The 18,151-nt window shown below is 39.0% G+C and overlaps 1 protein-coding gene across 8 annotated transcripts in view; it reads left to right on the top strand.

Moving 5' to 3' along the window:
* LOC132104335 (engulfment and cell motility protein 1-like) overlaps positions 1-18,055 on the top strand; it is a 97,716-nt gene extending 79,661 nt beyond the window's left edge. For 7 of the 8 annotated variants that reach the window (XM_059509741.1, XM_059509742.1, XM_059509743.1 and 4 more), the window contains 6 exons: positions 8,889-9,052; positions 9,755-9,867; positions 15,317-15,424; positions 15,529-15,611; positions 16,699-16,776; positions 16,888-18,055. In XM_059509741.1, the coding sequence (XP_059365724.1) occupies positions 8,889-9,052; positions 9,755-9,867; positions 15,317-15,424; positions 15,529-15,611; positions 16,699-16,776; positions 16,888-17,088 (747 nt within the window). In that variant the 3' untranslated portion in view covers positions 17,089-18,055. Of the gene's footprint in view, positions 1-1,684; positions 1,921-8,888; positions 9,053-9,754; positions 9,868-15,316; positions 15,425-15,528; positions 15,612-16,698; positions 16,777-16,887 lie in introns of those variants that run through there. The other variant, XM_059509746.1, reaches the window with a different exon arrangement.
* Positions 18,056-18,151: the final 96 nt, after the last annotated feature.

The raw sequence follows: 18,151 nt of genomic DNA on the forward strand, positions 1-18,151 counted from the left end.
GAGATGGTAAAATGCACTAATCAAAATTTGGGATAATACATAGAAGTGGATCTCTAAATAACAATCCACATAACCATAGATTCTGACATGCAAGGAGAACGACTCTACATAGTTTCTTCAGTCATGGCAGTAGGAGTTGAGTGCTCAATCCCTTTTCTCCTCAGAGAAAAAAATAGTGCAACACCTAAGTCTCAACATCCATGAGTTGTGTTTACTTGTTGTGTGTGTGCACTGGACACAATCCTGATTGAAGAAGATTGGACCTACCTCTCTGCCCACCTTTGTGTGGAGGCTTAATACACATTGTAATAACTCCGTTTCATTGCTCAGTTGTTGCCTTCTCAAGCAAACTTAACTTTAGCTTTGTATTGTATCTTAACATTTTAAGAGACAGTTGTTAATTACATGTTGCTCTTGTATCCTTCCTGAATAAATAACTATTTAAGCCTTTAATGCTATAGATTACTCATTTCTAATAAAGAAGGATAAACTTTATAATACCTCATCGCTCCAGTTTCTGTAATAATATATAATGATTCCAGCAAGTTTTCTCAGAGGAGGCAAGTACAGCAGTGCTTTCCCCTAAACAATTTACGAGGCAGCATCTTTTTTTGCCTCCCTTGATCTCATTGCTGTTGAGTTCTTAAAGCATGACTTGAAGCCTGTTTAATATTTGATTTTATTTTGTTATATAATATATATATATATATATATATATATATATATATATGCATATGTATTAAGTGAGAAGTAATGTACAGAGAAAATAGAATTTTATATAAGGTATAATTTAATGTTGTGTGTGTATGCATCTATACACACACACACACACATGTAACTGACTGTGAGTTCTAGCACCCCTGTTCTGTAGATGCTATTGTGTCTTTCAGCAGTGTCGGACATGTGAGTTGTCTTCTTTTGTCAAGTCCTTCATTTTGTGCTTTTGTCTTGGTGTGTCCAGTCAGACACATGTTAAAATAATTATGAGGCTTCACTGTCACCATACAGCATTGATGGACCTCCACCCATGACTGCACCTCAGCATCCTCTGCCTCTTCTCACAAACACTTGCATCTAATTTTGTTTTACACGCATGCTATTTTTCTCCTCCCCCACTGTCTCTCGCTCTCTCTCGCTTGCTCTCTCTCTCTCTTTGTGATAGGCCTGTCACATCTTGTAAATATTGTCTGTCCGTCCGTCTGTCCATCTGTGTGTGTGTGAGAGAGAGGTGTGGAGATGAGAGGCGGGAGGCAGGTCTGCTCTAGCCGATGCTGCTTGGGCAAAAAAAAAAAAAAACTGACGGGTAGTGGTTTGCCTGTTTCCATGGCAACCACATTCCTCCCGCTTCTCTACGACGACATAGAACAGCTATTCTGTGCGTGTGTGTTTTGGTTCATAAACAGCTGTCTTCTCCATCCAATCAGCGCTGACGAAGGCAGCTACGACACCTGACTTAAAATGGCCACTTCGGTGCATCTAAGCGCAGTAGTAGCGATGTAGTGACTCTGTTTAATCTAGCATAACCCCCACCCCTCTCCCTTCCAATCTTTCCCTCCTCAGTCGCCCTCCCTTGTATACAAACCACGTGATTCATACTACTAGAAGGCCATTGGCTGAAGCAGCTGTGGAGTCTGGCCAATCAGGCTTAAGCGCTGAAATGGACATAAACTAAGCTGCTTGGAGATGCTTTCAGACTTCAGAGTGCTGATGGGCAAGAACGGCCAGACGAAAGCAAACATTGGCTAAAGCTTGGTCTGTTTTCATCTGCACACACAAAAAACAACCCGGAATCCATCTACCATCTGTTTTTCATCCTTCTGGCCATCTGATTGTCCCTGTATCTGGTCAGGGTTCATCTCTGCTACACTGGGTTGGACCAACGTGGAGCTGCGCTCCCAAACATGGAGGTGACAATGACATGTGAGTACTGCTGAAGAGATCTTGTCAGGTACATGGAGGAAAAATAGGTATAGACTGAATGAAAATGGTGAAGAGGCATTTGCAAATTTGCCTGGATGTTGACTAGAAACGAGACATGAAACAGACGCACAGATGGGGCAGGCTTTGTGTGAAGCTGTCTGTAGTAATCAGGTTAGAGACAGATTTCAGCTAGCGATTAAAGAGGAAGCGATACACAGCAAGAGATCGAACCTACGCTCTCCTCCGTAGCCCAGCCCCTCCTTGGGTACTTATTATGAATGAGCGCTTTAATGTTTCTTTTCTCCATCAGTTCTTTTTCCATTGCAAATTGTCCTCCAGGCGCTCTCGTTTCTGTGTGGCTGTTAGTTAAGTTTGCATTATTTCTGCATGCATCCCACGTGTAGGAAGATCAACACTGCCTGTTTGGCATTTTTTGTTTTTACAGGGAAAGCTTGTATTGAGGTTAATCTCTTGTATACGACCTTGTCCTTTGTGAATTCTTTGTTGGTTCAGTGTTCAAAGGATTGACCTTTTGTGATTAAATATTTAATTTGTGATTAAAAAACAATAAATATCACCCCCACACTTTTGAATTCTATGATGGGCTGTCAGCTACATAGCGCCTAATGTTGATTGATTACGGTAATATTGCAGGTAGCATTTTTTTTTCCAAAGCATAAATCTGAAAGATCACATAGTGAATGATGTTTCGAGGTTTTGTTTGGTCGTGCTCAGCATCTGCACCCAATCCTCCGCTCCATAATTCCCTACTTTCCCTTGCAAAGCAAGATTTTAAAAATAGATTTTCTTTGTTTTCCCCCATCCTTTCTTTCCTGCCTTCCTCTTCTTTCTTTATTCTCTTCGTCTTTTCATATTCGCTATCCTTCCTCCTTTGTCTTTTCTTCATCTTCTCTTCCATTCACCCATTTTTCCTTCTCCTTTTCTTTCTTCATGTCCTTCTTCATTACTTCCTTCACTTCTTTTCCCTTCCTTTCTTTCTTCCTTTCATTTCCTCTGTCTTCTCTTCCCTTCTTGCATATATTCTTCCAATCCTTCTTCATTTCTTTCCTTTCTTGTTTTGTCTTCCCTTCTAATATTCATTCTTCATATCCTTCATTTCATTCCTTTCCTTTCCTTTCCCTTCCTTTCCTCTTTGTGTTTTTTTCACACACACACACACACACACACACACACACACACACACACGTTTGTTTTTCGTGAAAAGTGGGGACATCCCATAGGCGTAATGGTTTTTATACTGTAGAAGCTGTATATTCTATGGACCTTCACCAACCCTACACCTTACACCTTCCCTTTAGGGGAAGTCGTGGCCTAATGGTTAGAGAATCGGACTCCCAATCGAAAGGTTGTGAGTTCGAGTCCCGGGCTGGCAGGAATTGTGGGTGGGGGGAGTGCATGTACAGTTCTCTCTCCACCTTCAATACCACGACTTAGGTGCCCTTGAGCAAGGTATCGAACCCCCAACTGCTCCCCGGGCGCCGCAGCATAAATGGCTGCCCACTGCTCCGGGTGTGTGCTCACAGTGTGTGTGTGTGTTCACTGCTCTGTGTGTGTGCACTTCGGATGGGTTAAATGCAGAGCACAAATTCTGAGTATGGGTCACCATACTTGGCTGAATGTCACTTCACTTTCACTTTCACTTTCATTTACCATAACCCTAACACTCACAGGAAACTTTGTGCATTTTTACTTTCTCAAAAAAACTCATTCTGTATGATTTATATGCGTTTAGAAAAATGGGGACGTGTTATGTCCTCATAAGTCACCCTCTCCTTGTAATACCTGTGTCATACCCATGTCATTATACAGAGTTGTGTCCTGATATGTCACCAAAACAAGAGCACACACACACACACACACACACACAACCAGTGCTACTTTACTCTATGAGCTGAGTCTCCTGAGACCTGAAGTGACTTTAATGCATTGCACGCTTTCAGCATGCTTAATGCTGGCCCTTGTTGAAAGAGCTACTCCTGTCTGCTCCTGTCAGTGGAGTGGATGTGTGGCTGGATCCCAAGAGAGTTGAGTGCCACCTGCTGTAGAGTTCTCCAGGACCAGGGAAATATTTTGGATGCTTTTCAAAAACCTGTTATGAAATGTTTACTTGTCTGAGAGCATCTGTGTCTAGACTGTGGCTATGCCGATGTTTGCGCAAGTGGCTTTCACTGTGTGGTCATTCTCTATACTTTTGCAACTACACTTATGATGCACCCTAAAACACTGAGCATTCAGTGAGAATGTACTACTGTTTTAAAAAGGCACCATAAGAACAGCAGTTTCAGGCAGAGGAAAGGAGAAATGGAGCACTCAGTGGAATCTACACATGACTGCAGGTTGAATGGTCAAGCACAGATACTCAATTTCCTATTAAACCAGGTGCCAGGCCATGCCTCCCAACACCCAGCAACCTGCTCCACAACCCAATGTATCCCTGGCTAGGTCAGAAAGAGTGGAAAAGATTCGGTGGACCTGCTTTTGGTTTCACATTAAATTTGCTACATCTTTTTAATTTTCATCATCCTTTTGTCTCTGAGCAGAGTCTAAACGCATCATCCCATTGGGTTGAAGACTTCAGGCCTCTCTCTTTGCATGCATATGCATACACAGGTGTTTTATCCTTGTCTACTCTACTTGTTATTCATAAGCTTACCCCCAGAATTTATGAAAAAATGACTCCAGACTGTACTCCATCTAAATTCATCACAGTGTTTCCAGCAAATGATTTTTCCATTAATGATATCTATTTGTTTTCTTTGAAGTAATGCCCATTTCTTTGATGTGAATCATTGTTAATTGTTATAAAAATCGTTAAGGGGGAGGAAATGGCATAATTAGCTTGTCAATTGTGGAATGGATAAATGTCCCTTTTTTCTTTTTGTGCCTGATTGCCCTGTTGGGACCACAGACCATAATAAGCAAAATGAATGTGAATAAGGATGACAGAGACATGTGCAAGATATGCTTTCCAGCCTCTGTAAATTGTAAATGTTGTTTTCTGTTCCTTTCCATTTGAGATTTGAAGTCTATAATCTAAACACTATTTGGGTGATTGACAGGTTGTATTTGATGATTCTTGCATTTTTTAGTAAAGATTTGAGTGCTGATGTGACTCCCTAGGCTGATTAAGCAGTGTTGACTTTAAAGAACGGTGTCAATAGGAAGGTTTTGAATTTGATTCTAACACCATTTACTCACCAGACATGACACTCATGACGCATGATAAAAGGTATCTTTTCCATCAGAGTTTTTGTAACAATCAGCAAGTTAACAGGTGCTGATTTTGTACTTTATTTGGTGTTAAGAGGGTCTGATGTTTGAATATCATGTTGTGTGAACTTTTTAGCCATACTTGAAAGCAACTATGTACTCAACTCAATAATTGCTTAATATTAATGGATAAGATTATGTACTTTTAGACACCTTTCTGAGTGTCTGTGGATTTAGATTTTGTTGAATGTTGTGTCTGATGTGGGCATACAAATTGGAATTTGTCACATTGTATCAGGTTAGGACTGGTTTAGTGCAAAGTTTATCAAGGAGATATTTCTGTGGCTAATCCCACTGTTCGAATGCATAATGTTTCAATACAGAAGTTCCTGTGTTTATTATGTGTCAAATTCCGGACAAAATGTTAGGATCATAAATAAAGTTCATCCTTTTCTAGGCTTTGTTTACAGCAAAGCTGCTCATAAACTTATATGTGACTCCTCTTCCTAAATCAATAAAAAACTCTTCTGATGCGACTGAATAACGGCATTTGCATAATTACAGGTAGGAAATAAATATGACTTTTAATTATGTTCTGGTGTGAAAAACAGAGAGGCATACATGTGAATTCATGATGGATAGCTGTGCGAAGTTGTAATTAAAATAAGACAGGAGTGATAAATCTTGCTGCCCTGATTGGAGGCAGTTTGGCTGTCTGGAAGAGGGAGGTGAGCAAATGTTTTTTGTTTTTTTTGGTATTGTAAATGATTGGTCTGTGCAAACTTAGGCCAGATAGACATCTTTGGACATTTCACATTTTTTACATCTTGATGCAAAAGTATTGCAACGCATTAGCATCCATCTTTAACAAACACATACTACTTTCATATTGGATTAGTTTCTCTTTTTTCGCCTATTTTTTCTGTCTGCTGATGGTTGTTCTTTCGCATTTGGATGCACATTGGTTTCATTGCACTGCTTATGATCTTACTGTAAAAAAGACAGGAAAACCTAATGATCATGTATCACTATTTTACAGACTCATGTGACAGTTTAGTTTACAGTTGGTTTATTTGTCTGTTTCTCATTAACGTCTGGCTTGTGTACCACAGCCGTTTGCTTTGAATTAGTTGGGCCCAACAGGACAAATTGTTTGAAGCTTAAATCAGCCAGAAAATCCATTTTTTCAGCTGTTCAGTAGCCAGTTTATCGGATATAAAATTATAAAGGTATATAAATATGTTTTACCACACTTAAATTCGATTTTGTTTACTTAGGTTTTCTCAGTGTAATCCGAGATGGCAGTATACGAAAACTTGCTGTTTTTTTCTGCCATTTTATATTAGATATTATACCGCTAGGTGTCGTAGCACAACTCTATTCATGGCCATTAATGTACTGGCACAATCCCACGAGCCCACTCACTTTCTAAAGATATTTCAGAAACACTTTATTATTAAGATTAATTCCTCATTTGTTGTTCTTGAGGGAAGCAATAGATTTGTACAATGGCGTTGTAGGTTTGACATTCAAAAACATTAAATCAAAAGCATTAAAGTGCTTATGTATAAATTTAAATCTAAATATATAGTCCAATGCAGAATAAGTGTGCTTTTAAATTTTTGAACTCAGAAGGGCACAAACATGCACAAATACATACACATTAATTCTTCCCCACTGTATGTCACTCTGTATTATCTGCAGGTTGACACACAGTGGGCGAGTTTGTTCTGTGCATTTAGATCCTCTGGAGAGGAGAGGCGAGAAAAAGACAATAAGGATGGCAGGGCAGTTGAAGAGTCGCACACTTCTTAGTGAGGCTGTGACACACTTAGTGCGTTTGTCTAAAAAAAGGTCAATTTCCGCTTTATTCACAAATATCACCACCCACCACATCAGCAGCTGAAATTCCACTGTTCCCCCATATCACCTCATCCTCACGAATAAAAGGTCTGCTTCTATTTCAGCCATCACGACTTGATTTAAAAAGGGTGATAGAAGGAAGTGAGAAGAGCGCCTTGGTTTAATTAATTCTGAACCGTGTAAAATCGTCAAATGTGTTCAGAAAATTGCTTCCCCCGCCATAAGGGATTGTTTCAAGTGGAGACGTTTGCTTCTTCGTCCCCCACCTGCAGCTATCAAAACCCCCTCCCCTTTAAACGCTTCTGTCCTGTTCGAATGGAGCCGTCTAGGGTTTATTCCACCAGCAATCACTCCTCTCATTCTTCAAGTAGTGAAGACCCAGTCGTATCACTAATTAAACCTCATCCAATCCTCCTGCGGGAGCCAACAGCACCTACTTCTTTGGATGACTGGGAGGGGTTGCATGCATGAATAGCAACTGGACTTGGTTCCAGCTTCTCAACTCATCCGTTACTGTGCTCCCCAGCTAATCACAGCATGTGATCTGTAGCCTAAGGCTTGGTGCATACGGAAAGATTTCAAGATGTGATGTTTGTGATTTCGAACAGTGCGTTATTCATGCATCACTGGGAAAGCTGTGGCTCTACAGCAGCTGGGCATTTCTGTATCTGAGGATGAAGGAAAGCTGTCTGCTTTTGCTGCATATGGGTGAATTCTTGTGTCATGGTCCATTGCTGGCTGTCACTTCTGTTTGTTTGCATTTGATTCTTTGACAAACAGCAATTTCCAAGTCAGCTGTTGTGACTCCACATGAAGAGCTTCTTCAATGCAACTTATGTGTGCTGTTCAGTGATGGAACCAATACCTGTGAGAACAAACAAAGCCTCAAGACTTTCATACTCTAGACATTATAATGTATTTAACATGTAAATGTTAACGTCTTAACTGTATGCATGACTCATACCCTGTAAGTCATTGGATCATCCCCACGTGTTGCACTTGATGTGGACTTGTAATCTTGTAGCTTGTGCTCAAGCCCATCTGTAAAATCCCATGTCCTGTTTTTTATTTTATAAATCAGAAGGGTTTGGTTGAAGTGTGTTGAGATTCAGAGAAAACTGAGCATGAAAACTGATTTTAGATCAATCAAAAGCTCAAGACTCTAAAAGCACTTTTTCTCAGTTTCATTTACAGTTTTGAATTTTGTAGGACAGTAATTAAAGAAGCATTAGGGAATCTCATTTAAGATGCATGTACAGTAGTGTCTTGGGTAGGTATTAACTGATCTTTGTTCAAGGATTTGATGTATCAACAGCTTCTCAAAAGTTTCTCATTTGGAGTTTAATAAGCGTGTGAATGCCTATCCAAGTGCTTAACAGTAATGTAATTATGCAAAATATATTGTAAATGCTTTTGTGAGAAAGGGATTGCTAATAACATTAATGTATTGAATTATCTTCCCTGTGTATGTGTGTGTGCATTTTGGTGCCAATGCTCATTAATTCTACATTTTCTAGCATTCACTCTTTTCCTTGTCCAAGCCTCGCGTTTTACCTCATCTGTTCTGAAACATTTTCTCTAAGAATGTAGACCGTACAATACTGGTCCAAATGTTGTTTTTGACTCCAAAACTAATTTCAGGCATGTAAGTTTAAGGGTTTTAAAATCAGAATCATAAGAAAAGCACAAGGTCAGATATACTCACCTTGTGCTGTCATAATGCTGAACTGTTTCAGTCAAAGGTCTGAACTTTTGTCTTTGTGTGATTCAAAAACTGGAGCCAAATAAAAGCATGACATAATGATTACTGTAGTGTCTTCCTGGATGCGTAAAATGATGTCCTAAATGATGAACTCTGTGTTTATATACTATAGGTGATGCAGGTGGTGAAGGAACAGATCACTCGTGCTCTCACGATCAAGCCTAACTCTCTGGATCAGTTTAAAAGTCGTCTGCAAAATCTGAGCTACACCGAGATCCTCAAATTGCGCCAGTCCGAGAGAATGAACCAGGAGGATTTCCAATCCCGGCCCATCCTGTGAGTCACTGGAAACTCTTCAATTATTTGAAGCACTCATTTCCCACAATCACTCACCCAGTTTTGGTCCATGTGTACTGCACCTGTGTCCCACTCATGATTGAAAACAGAAAGAGCTTGTTAAACAACCATGTGTGAACTGAAATGTTGGAAATATCACATGCTCTATCTATGTGAAATATGTAACATTTGTTCAGTCTATTCACTATAATAGGTTTTTGACTGAGTACAAAAGGTTCCCACACTTTTTGGACCAATGATTTTTCCAATAGTTTTTTATTTTTTTATTTTTTATTTTTTTTACAGTATTCACAGCTATTATTAAAATAATGTTGGACTCACAAAAATCATTTTTTTGTAATCTGACAAGATTGAATGTAAAAAATAAAATAAAAATAAAAACCAGATAAGCCCATTTGTTTTCATAGAATGTGAACAGAATATTGTTTTCTCATGAATTACTTGATAGCATTAGCATTAACATTAGGGAAGCCTTTAAATGCTAATTAATATTGCAATATTCTGTTTTAGATGTAAAGCAGCACAGTCAATTTGGCAGTAGTGTTATCTTAACCTCAAGATAAAAGGTTTTTCTGGCTCTTACTAAAGAACTGTCTAAAGACCAAGTCTTTCTTTGCGTTAACTGCCAGTAAAGTGTTGTGCTTTACACTGCATTTGTGTGATCCTCTGCTGTTTCTCCAGGGAGCTTAGGGAGAAAATCCAGCCAGAGATCATGGAGTTGATCAAACAGCAACGCCTCAATCGTTTGTGTGAGGGCACCTGCTTCAGGAAGATCAGCAGCCGAAGGAGACAGGGTAAGAAACCCACACAGTGAGCGTGAGGGTTATTTTTGTTCTTTTCTAAACCAGTTGTATTCCATAAAGATTCCAAGGACTTTTTGGAATGAAAGATTCAAAGCTGCCTCTTTCTTGTTAATCCAAGTTTCTGTCCAAACCATCAGCTATAAACAACTCTACATTTTGTCTATTGCTTGATTTCTGTTCCTGCATGTCAAAAGCTCTGGCCACACAGAAAATGCATTGAGATACAATTCTGTTCAGGGCTTGAGATTGTGACCGTTTTGGTCACATATGCTCCCGAAATGTAATCTGTGCAACCCCAAAAATATATTTGGGAGCATTTGTGAGAGTACACAAAATTGATGTGGTGCGACCTGTCTTCATTTCTCTGCTAAACTTTTGCAAATTGCTACACAGTATGTGCATAGAATTATGATATTTTCTTCTGATCTTGCCTCTGTATATTGCTTATGGAACAAATCAGTGCAGTGCTGCTTTGTTTACAGCGGTAACCAAGGAAATGCTCTATCGGTGCTGTTCCATAAGCTCCACCTGCTGTCATGTGTGTGTGTTAATCTGTATTTTCATTCAGACCATCTGCTGTTTTTGTTTCGTGCAGATGTTTTATGTAGCATAATTCAGAAAGTCAAGACCTGTTTTTGAATCAGATTTTGAAATAAACATTCGAATTTGCATCTGAAACTGATCATTTATGCAGCATCTTTGTTTGGATCATGATTAAAATGCTGTGTTTGTCTCTAATTTTAAATGGCTACTGATACAGACTGTAATAGACCAAACAAAAGTCTTGTTAATTTTCAATTTTATTGTCTTTCACTTAAAATTTTTATCTGCTATCAGAATCCGCTTACTCGCTTCTAAAATATTAGCAATCGGAATGAAAGATCGATGCATGACTAACAAGAAATTCCAGGCCAAATGTGAGGAAAAAGAAGCGTTTGGTAGTGTTTAAGCTACAAAAAATGGAAAAACAATGTGCTTGTGGTACTTTTAACTGAGTCCAGGCAATAGAATTTATTTTATGACATTTCCTAAATCCAAACAAAACACTGCAAAATGTCACTAAGCATTCAACCACAATCCCAATGAAGACGAAAATGTCATTTTCTGGTTGTCATTCTGGTTGCTTCTAGTTACCCACCATATTTATTTTAAAATCTTTTATATATCCCTGTGGGACAAGATTTTCACACTGACAGCTATCATTGTGAGACAGTGAGCAACTCTGTTTGTTTGATTGAGGGAGCAACAGTAAGTAAGGGGGCTGGGCTTAGCGATAGCTCAATTGGCAGTTGTGATGCTCCTTTATATTCAGTGGGTACTCCTAACTTTGGGAGCACCAGTTCTACCAAGTAAAAAATGTAATTTTGACCCCTGTGTATACCATTAAACTTTGTCGAGAATGAGAGAGTTTCATTGTGGTAGTAGAGAAATATAGAATATTGCATGACAAATCCTTCAGGGTTCTCTAGGGAGAACCATAAAAAAGAATCCTGTTTGGTGAACCAGGATAGAAATGATTCGAGATATGAGATGTGTTCTTAGCATGCAAACAATATGAATTTGTCCTCATTGTTCTGAACATGTTTCTGTGATGTAACAGGATTTTCACCTTCAATTTCTTTTTAAAATGTGCTTGTTGCTTGAATTGTGTCTGATTAAACAGTAAAAGTGTTTTCCTCTTCAAAATGAATGAACTTTCAGCAGAACGGTTTTAAACACATCAGCTCTGTTTCAGTGTTTAGTTTACTGGAGTCTAGCACAACTTTCTTGTTCTCATCTTAAGTTTGTGACCTGAATGGGGTTATTCAGTTGTAGCTTTAATTGGGGACCTCTACTGGGCTGCTTCTCATTCACAGACAGAACTTTGGAATTATAGGACTTTACCAAGAATTTTATTGGTCTCAATAATTTTTCAGTTGCATTTCAATAATCTCATAGTATAGTGAAGTAATATTAAAATGTCTCACAGGATAGCTTTAATCCAAGTATCTTCAACACACTCTGACATTTTATATATTCTGTGTATATTTTTATGAGTGCTATTATTAAACTGACAGCATGATTTAGCAAGCCTAGTCCATTGCTGAGAGAGCGGAAGTATGGAGCCAATTTCAAACAAGTGCTGAGTGGTGGGAGTGATAAAGCTTACGCCGCAGATTGGAGAGTTGAAAGATAGTCCAATGTAATATCACTTTTTACACAGGCTGACTGAAGAGGAGGGCTGTCTGCTGAGCTCAGAGGGAGGCTTTGTCACTTAGCCTGGATAATTTAACACTCTTCACACTTCTACAGGATTAGATGATTCTGAGACTAGACACCTTGTCTCACTCTTGCTCACTGTCTGCCTGCCTCTCTCTTTCTTCCTTTCTCTCTCTCTTAGGGTCCCCACTTTCTCATTAAATCTCTCATTCTCGCTTTCTCTCTCTTTTTTATTAATTTGAGATTTTTTACACTTTGCCTGATTCATTGCCTTCATTTTCTACAAATCTTTGCTCCCAATCAACTATTCAATTATCTGCCCAAGGCTGATGGCACGCTCATTATTTGACTGACAATTACACATGTGCATTATACATGTGATTAAATCATTATTTGCCAGTGGTTTCTATGGCTCATGTTGCCTCAGTGCAAAAAGTTTAAGCAAAGTTCAGCTTTATGCAACAAAATGAAGCTGTGACTACCAAGAGTGCAGACACCCTTGTACTTTTGTACACAAAGTTGAAATTTGTTCAAATTAGGGTTGGGAATGTTTGGATTTTGAAATGTTGTGTTTCCAAACTCAAAGTATTTCAGTTATGCTGCATTCCAGGAAACTCAGAATTCCATTTGTTTTTTCAAATGGAATGGCGCTTGACCTTGTGATTATAACAGTGGCTATTATCGAGTAGGAAGTGAGAAATTCCAAATTGTCTAGGATTGGATAATTATGGTGGCTTTGTGTGGTTTGTGCTTCCTGTGGGGAACCTCATTCAACAATCAGTTAAATATAGAACCTATATCTCCAGTAACAAATACTGTCTACTCCCTAGTAGTAACCAGGAGTTCAGTGATTGATTGTTGTCAGTGTGTATGTCCCATATGAAATAGCATTGCATATTTACGTTTACCCATTTCCACATGTTTGTGGTATCCTGCAGTATATTGTATATCAGGATTTTCATAGCAGAAATAGAGGTTTTGTTTTTCATCAACTGTAATAGTAACCTTTGTGATAAAATCATTACTTGTCAGTCAAGTCTGAATTACATTTCAATAGAACACTCCATGACATTCAGAAATGTTCTGCTCTCTAATACAACCTTTACAATGAGGTTCCCCACAGGTTCCTTATTTGACAGAATGAAGTAGCACCTGTGGCTAGGGGTGTTCGATTCCACAATTTTTAGAATCGATTCCTCACTGTTGTTTTCAATTCTTTTCCATTCTTGTTTTTGTTAGATTAAAGGAACATAATCTCACCATGATGACTGCAGGATAGGTCATATAATGTATCCTTCCTATAATATGAGGCTGAAAATGATATATATATTTTAGACGATATGAAAATTTTAATTTTGTCAGCTTTGCCCGTGAAATTAGTCATAGCCCAGCTCAGCAGGGACATGCATTTTTCACATGAATTAAATAAGACATGAAGTGTCTAAAATAAATGTGCACAGTTCAGCTAAATGATGAAGTTTACTTTGTATACTTTGCACAATATTAACAAACTGTACACTGAAACAAAATAGCCAGAACATTATAATGACTGATAGTGCTCATGGTTTATCTGTCAATCAGATGCGTTCTCGGCCACTCATCTAAGTTTGTGACGTGTTCTTTTATAATTATCATTGGCTGATAGAAATGTTTTAAAAAATAGTATTTGAGATGGTAATAAGATCAAGATATATATAAAATTTTATATAATCTTTTATCTCACAATTGTTGTAATTATGGCTTTGGTGAATTTTGCTTCTGAAACGGAAGGCTACATCCTAAAATTCTTCTTTCTGTTTATTTTTGTGAATTTAAATGTGTGCAGCCTTTGTCGGATGTAGCCTTCCATTTGAGAGACTCCCATAGATAAGCTTTGTTGAACTGAAAAAGACTCTGAATGAGGAGTCGAATCCCCTTGATGGAATCGATTCCAACCATTGGAATCTACTCTCGATTCCCAATGCCTCGGAAACGAGGAATCGATTCTTTTTGGAATCGATTCCCAGCCCTACCTGTGGCTTTTGACTGTGACAGGTGCTACATTGACATTTGTAGCAGAGCAGAGCTCTCTCCTCATGGTTTACAAAATGAGCAGTCCAGTTCCTACCTTCAGTCTTTAGTACTGACGAGGTTGTCTGAGGCTGAGTTTTCCAAATAATGTTAAATTGAATCCTCCTTTGCCGTTAATTCTCTGAAACATTTCAGATTTTATTCTGGGGTTTTTTTTTAGACCAGAAACGATCCTTCTTCTGGAAGGCCACCTACCTTAAGAATCTAGCTCCAACCCTGGTTAAAAACATCTGAACTGGCTAACAAGGTTTTCAGAATTCAGAATCACAGGTTTAGATTTGGAGCAGACTGAAGCTAACCTCTGTGAGATTTAGTTAAATTGTATGGAAGCAGGGCCATGAGCAAGGGAAAAAAAACAGTATTCAACTTGAAGTTATTGAGATTTTAAGTTCTTAGTCCTAGATTCAGATTTAGATGCATGCACATGTTAGCTGAAGGAAGGGCACCAGAGCACTAGTGTTCATCAGGCTTCTCTTAATAAATAAAAATTACTTATTTCCTCATCAACATTGTGTTTCTGTCTCTTGACTTGTGTATGTCATCAAATAGAATAGAAAGACAGCCAAAGCCATCTACAAAGGAAGCCCCCTTTTCATCATGCACATGACACTGCATGCATATTAAACCATTCTGCACATATCTGTTCTGACATCTCAGAATGGGCTCACAGATGGCTGTTAGCTGCAGTGTCTGCTGGTTGTTCATTGCACATTCGTAGTGGTGGATAAACAGCCTATTGAGCTGGTTGGTAAGCTGAAGGTATTGAATTGTGCAGTGATCAAGCTGTTTACTGCACCCTCTTTATCTCTGTGTCTTTGTGTATGTGTATATGCCTGAAGTGCCACCCTGCAGGACACTCTTTCATCCCACAATGTTTTTTATTCTGCCAAACTGCATTTCCCAGTAATTAGGATTTGGATTCAGGTACTAGGGTCAAGTGCCAGCCATGGCCTTATAGTCTATATGTGAGCAGTCCTGGCAGTGATCACTTGTGTCTGCTTTTGTTGGGGCACAGAAAGTGTCAGGAGGGGATTGGGAGACAATTTGCCAGTCATGGCTTTGCCCAATCCACAAGTAAAGGCCAAAGAATATTAAGTATTGTACTAGAATGAAAGATAACATGTTAGCATTACATTGTGGAACAGTGACCCACTGTTATGCTTCTTTGCAGACAAGTTCTGGTACTGTCGACTGTCGCCCAATCATAAAGTTCTGCACTATGGGGATCTGGAGGAGAGCCCTCAGGGAGAGGTAGCCCATGAATCGCTACAGGACAAACGTGAGTACAGCCTGAATACTGACCACGGTGTAGTGGCTTCACTTTAGAAAGATGGGCTTAATATGGCCACACCCTTATTAATTATTCTTTTTTTCCTGTGGCAGTTCCTGTGGCTGATATCAAAGCAGTTGTCACTGGTAAAGACTGTCCACACATGAAGGAAAAGGGAGCTCTGAAGCAGAACAAGGTGAGTCCTTTTGTGTGTGCTTGATGGCAGAGAGCAAAAAATGCTCTTGAATATCAAAAGATCAAATTTTCCTTTGATGCTCTGGTGTGTAGCTTGGTGACAAATGATGCATTAGTTATGCCTAGTAGCTCTGTGAGTAATGATCATCAGCTCACTTCAGTTTCAAATTCACCCTTTCTTCTTCCCACAGAACAAAGCAGGCAATGTCAAATTTATGCCACAACTGTAAAAAAATAACTCCCTGTTGACAAAATTGATTAAACTTGAAGACAGGATATCAAGTAAAACTGGAGCTTTCTGACACACCCAAAAGGTTGTTGGATCCCCCTAGTCCTGGTGACACTGACTCTAAAAAGAAAATCTGCATCAACATTGTTTTTGTCCTTTCTTTGAGCAAGATATATCTTGATAGGAATTTGACTCAGAAAATCACTTCCTTCATCAACTGCTGAAGAAGAGATTGTTCTGTTTCTATTGTCTCGATTGTCTGTAATCTCATCTCTGCATGGAGTAGCAGAAAGATGCTGTGGGCAGAATGTGAGGGGTCAGAAATGTTTGTCTGCTCTCATTTTGGATGTGATGATGGAGCTCTCATCCAATGATCCTTTAAGCCATTTGGATGATCCAATTTCATCCTGTTTTTTTTAGGTTAGTTGACCCAAATAAGACAATTAGATGATGCAAGGGCTGATTCTGTGAAGGCTGAGAAGCACCAGTAATGCCTCAGTGTTTGCCACAAATGTACATCCTTTTCTGTGCTTTTGTTATAATTTTATTTACCACCCTAGACAGGTCTCTGGAAAGGTCAGGTGGTCTGAAAAGTCTCGATAATGTCTGGGTATACACATTTCAAATGTGCCACAGAGAGGATTAGTTTGTAGGCCAGTTGAACCTCTTCTTACCTGAATTGGTGATTTCTTTTTTTTTTTTTGCTTGCATCTCCATAATTTTGACAGGGATTTGCAATTGCCAAATTCATAGATACCCTTTCTGACAGCTACTCCAAAAACTCCATGTCGAGTCAATGAGAATTTATAAAGTAGCATTAGCATTTGACAGACGGTGTCAATTCTCTTTCCTTCTTTAGGAGTTGCTTGAGCTGGCTTTCTCTGTCCTCTATGAATCTGATGAGTATCTAAACTTCATTGCCCCTGACAAGCATGAGGTGAGCAAATGCCAACGCTATCAACAAAGTGTTAGCTGTTGTCCATCTTTGGTGCGATTTGGACTTTGTGCATGCTGTGGTTTAATGTCATATTTTCTGGCCAATTTTCAGTACTGCGTGTGGACAGATGGGCTGAATGCACTGCTGGGGAAGGAGATGACCAGTGAGTTCACTCGCTCAGACATGGACACTCTACTCAACATGGAAATGAAGCTCCGCCTCCTGGACTTGGAGAACATCCAAATCCCTGAAGTTCCTCCCCCAATCCCCAAAGAGCCAAGCAATTATGACTTTGTTTATGACTGCAACTAATTCCCTTCCACTGGACTGACTGATTGTTCCTTAATGCATACTGGAAGAAGGACTTTTACAAAAAAGTTAAAGAAAAGAAAAAAAATGGACATCTCTTTCCTGCTAAAACTTGGCTCTCTAATGCACCTAATCATAATGGACTTGCTGAACATAATGGTCTTTTCTTGCCAGGCCTATAAAACCCTCTGGTCTGGTTGAAGAACCATCACAAACTGGTCCTCAGGTCCTAAACCACTCTACTCCTTTGGCAGTCATTTCGAGACATCTCTTTGTACGATTACATTCCTTAAACAGTCCACCTGCTCTGGCTTAAAAATGGTTATGTGTCAAGAATTTTTGTCCCATCATAATTTCTGGCTGTTCGGAGTGGGATGCTCCCTGTAGAGTGTGCCAAATGTCTAGGGGACTGGGGCATGTAGCACTCACTGTAGTATGTTTCTCACTCCAACAAGCGGCAGCTATATTGCTAGCAGAGTCCAAGTTTGTTCTTAATGATTTCTCCAAGTATCCCATTCATGCCTCTTATACTTGTAGACTGTTAAATTAAATAGGCAGCTTCATGCAAGAGGTTGCCTCTTTTGTCTTAAACCATACCTGCTTTGTGCATACATTACACTTTTGTCTGACTGTAATGCAGGTGTGTAGATATAGCTCTTTCCATCACTTTACAGCAACTAGACTCATGGCAGACTGCTGTAAAATTCCAAAGCAATATTGAGCTTCTGTTTTGTAAGCTGGTATTAACTTTTGTGATATTTGTGATTGCTGCCAAGTAGTCAGTATTATACATCTCGAGTATGTTTATTAAGGAATTTTATTTTCAGGGCCGTCAAATTTCATTTGAACTTCCATGATTAATTTAATTTAAGATTGTGGGTATTATGATTTTTTTTTCACCCCTCATGTTTGTAATAGGTTTAAGAACGCCAACATCCTGCTGTTTACATTAAAGATTGATTCTAATTCAGTTTTAAGCTTCAGCATTTCTTTATCAAGTTGTCTTTACGTTACCTTATAATCTTTTGGTGTCCAGTCCTGCTCCAAAACACCTGCCTGGGAGTTT

The sequence above is a fragment of the Carassius carassius genome, chromosome 25 (assembly GCF_963082965.1).
Source record: "Carassius carassius chromosome 25, fCarCar2.1, whole genome shotgun sequence".
NCBI lineage: Eukaryota > Metazoa > Chordata > Actinopteri > Cypriniformes > Cyprinidae > Carassius > Carassius carassius.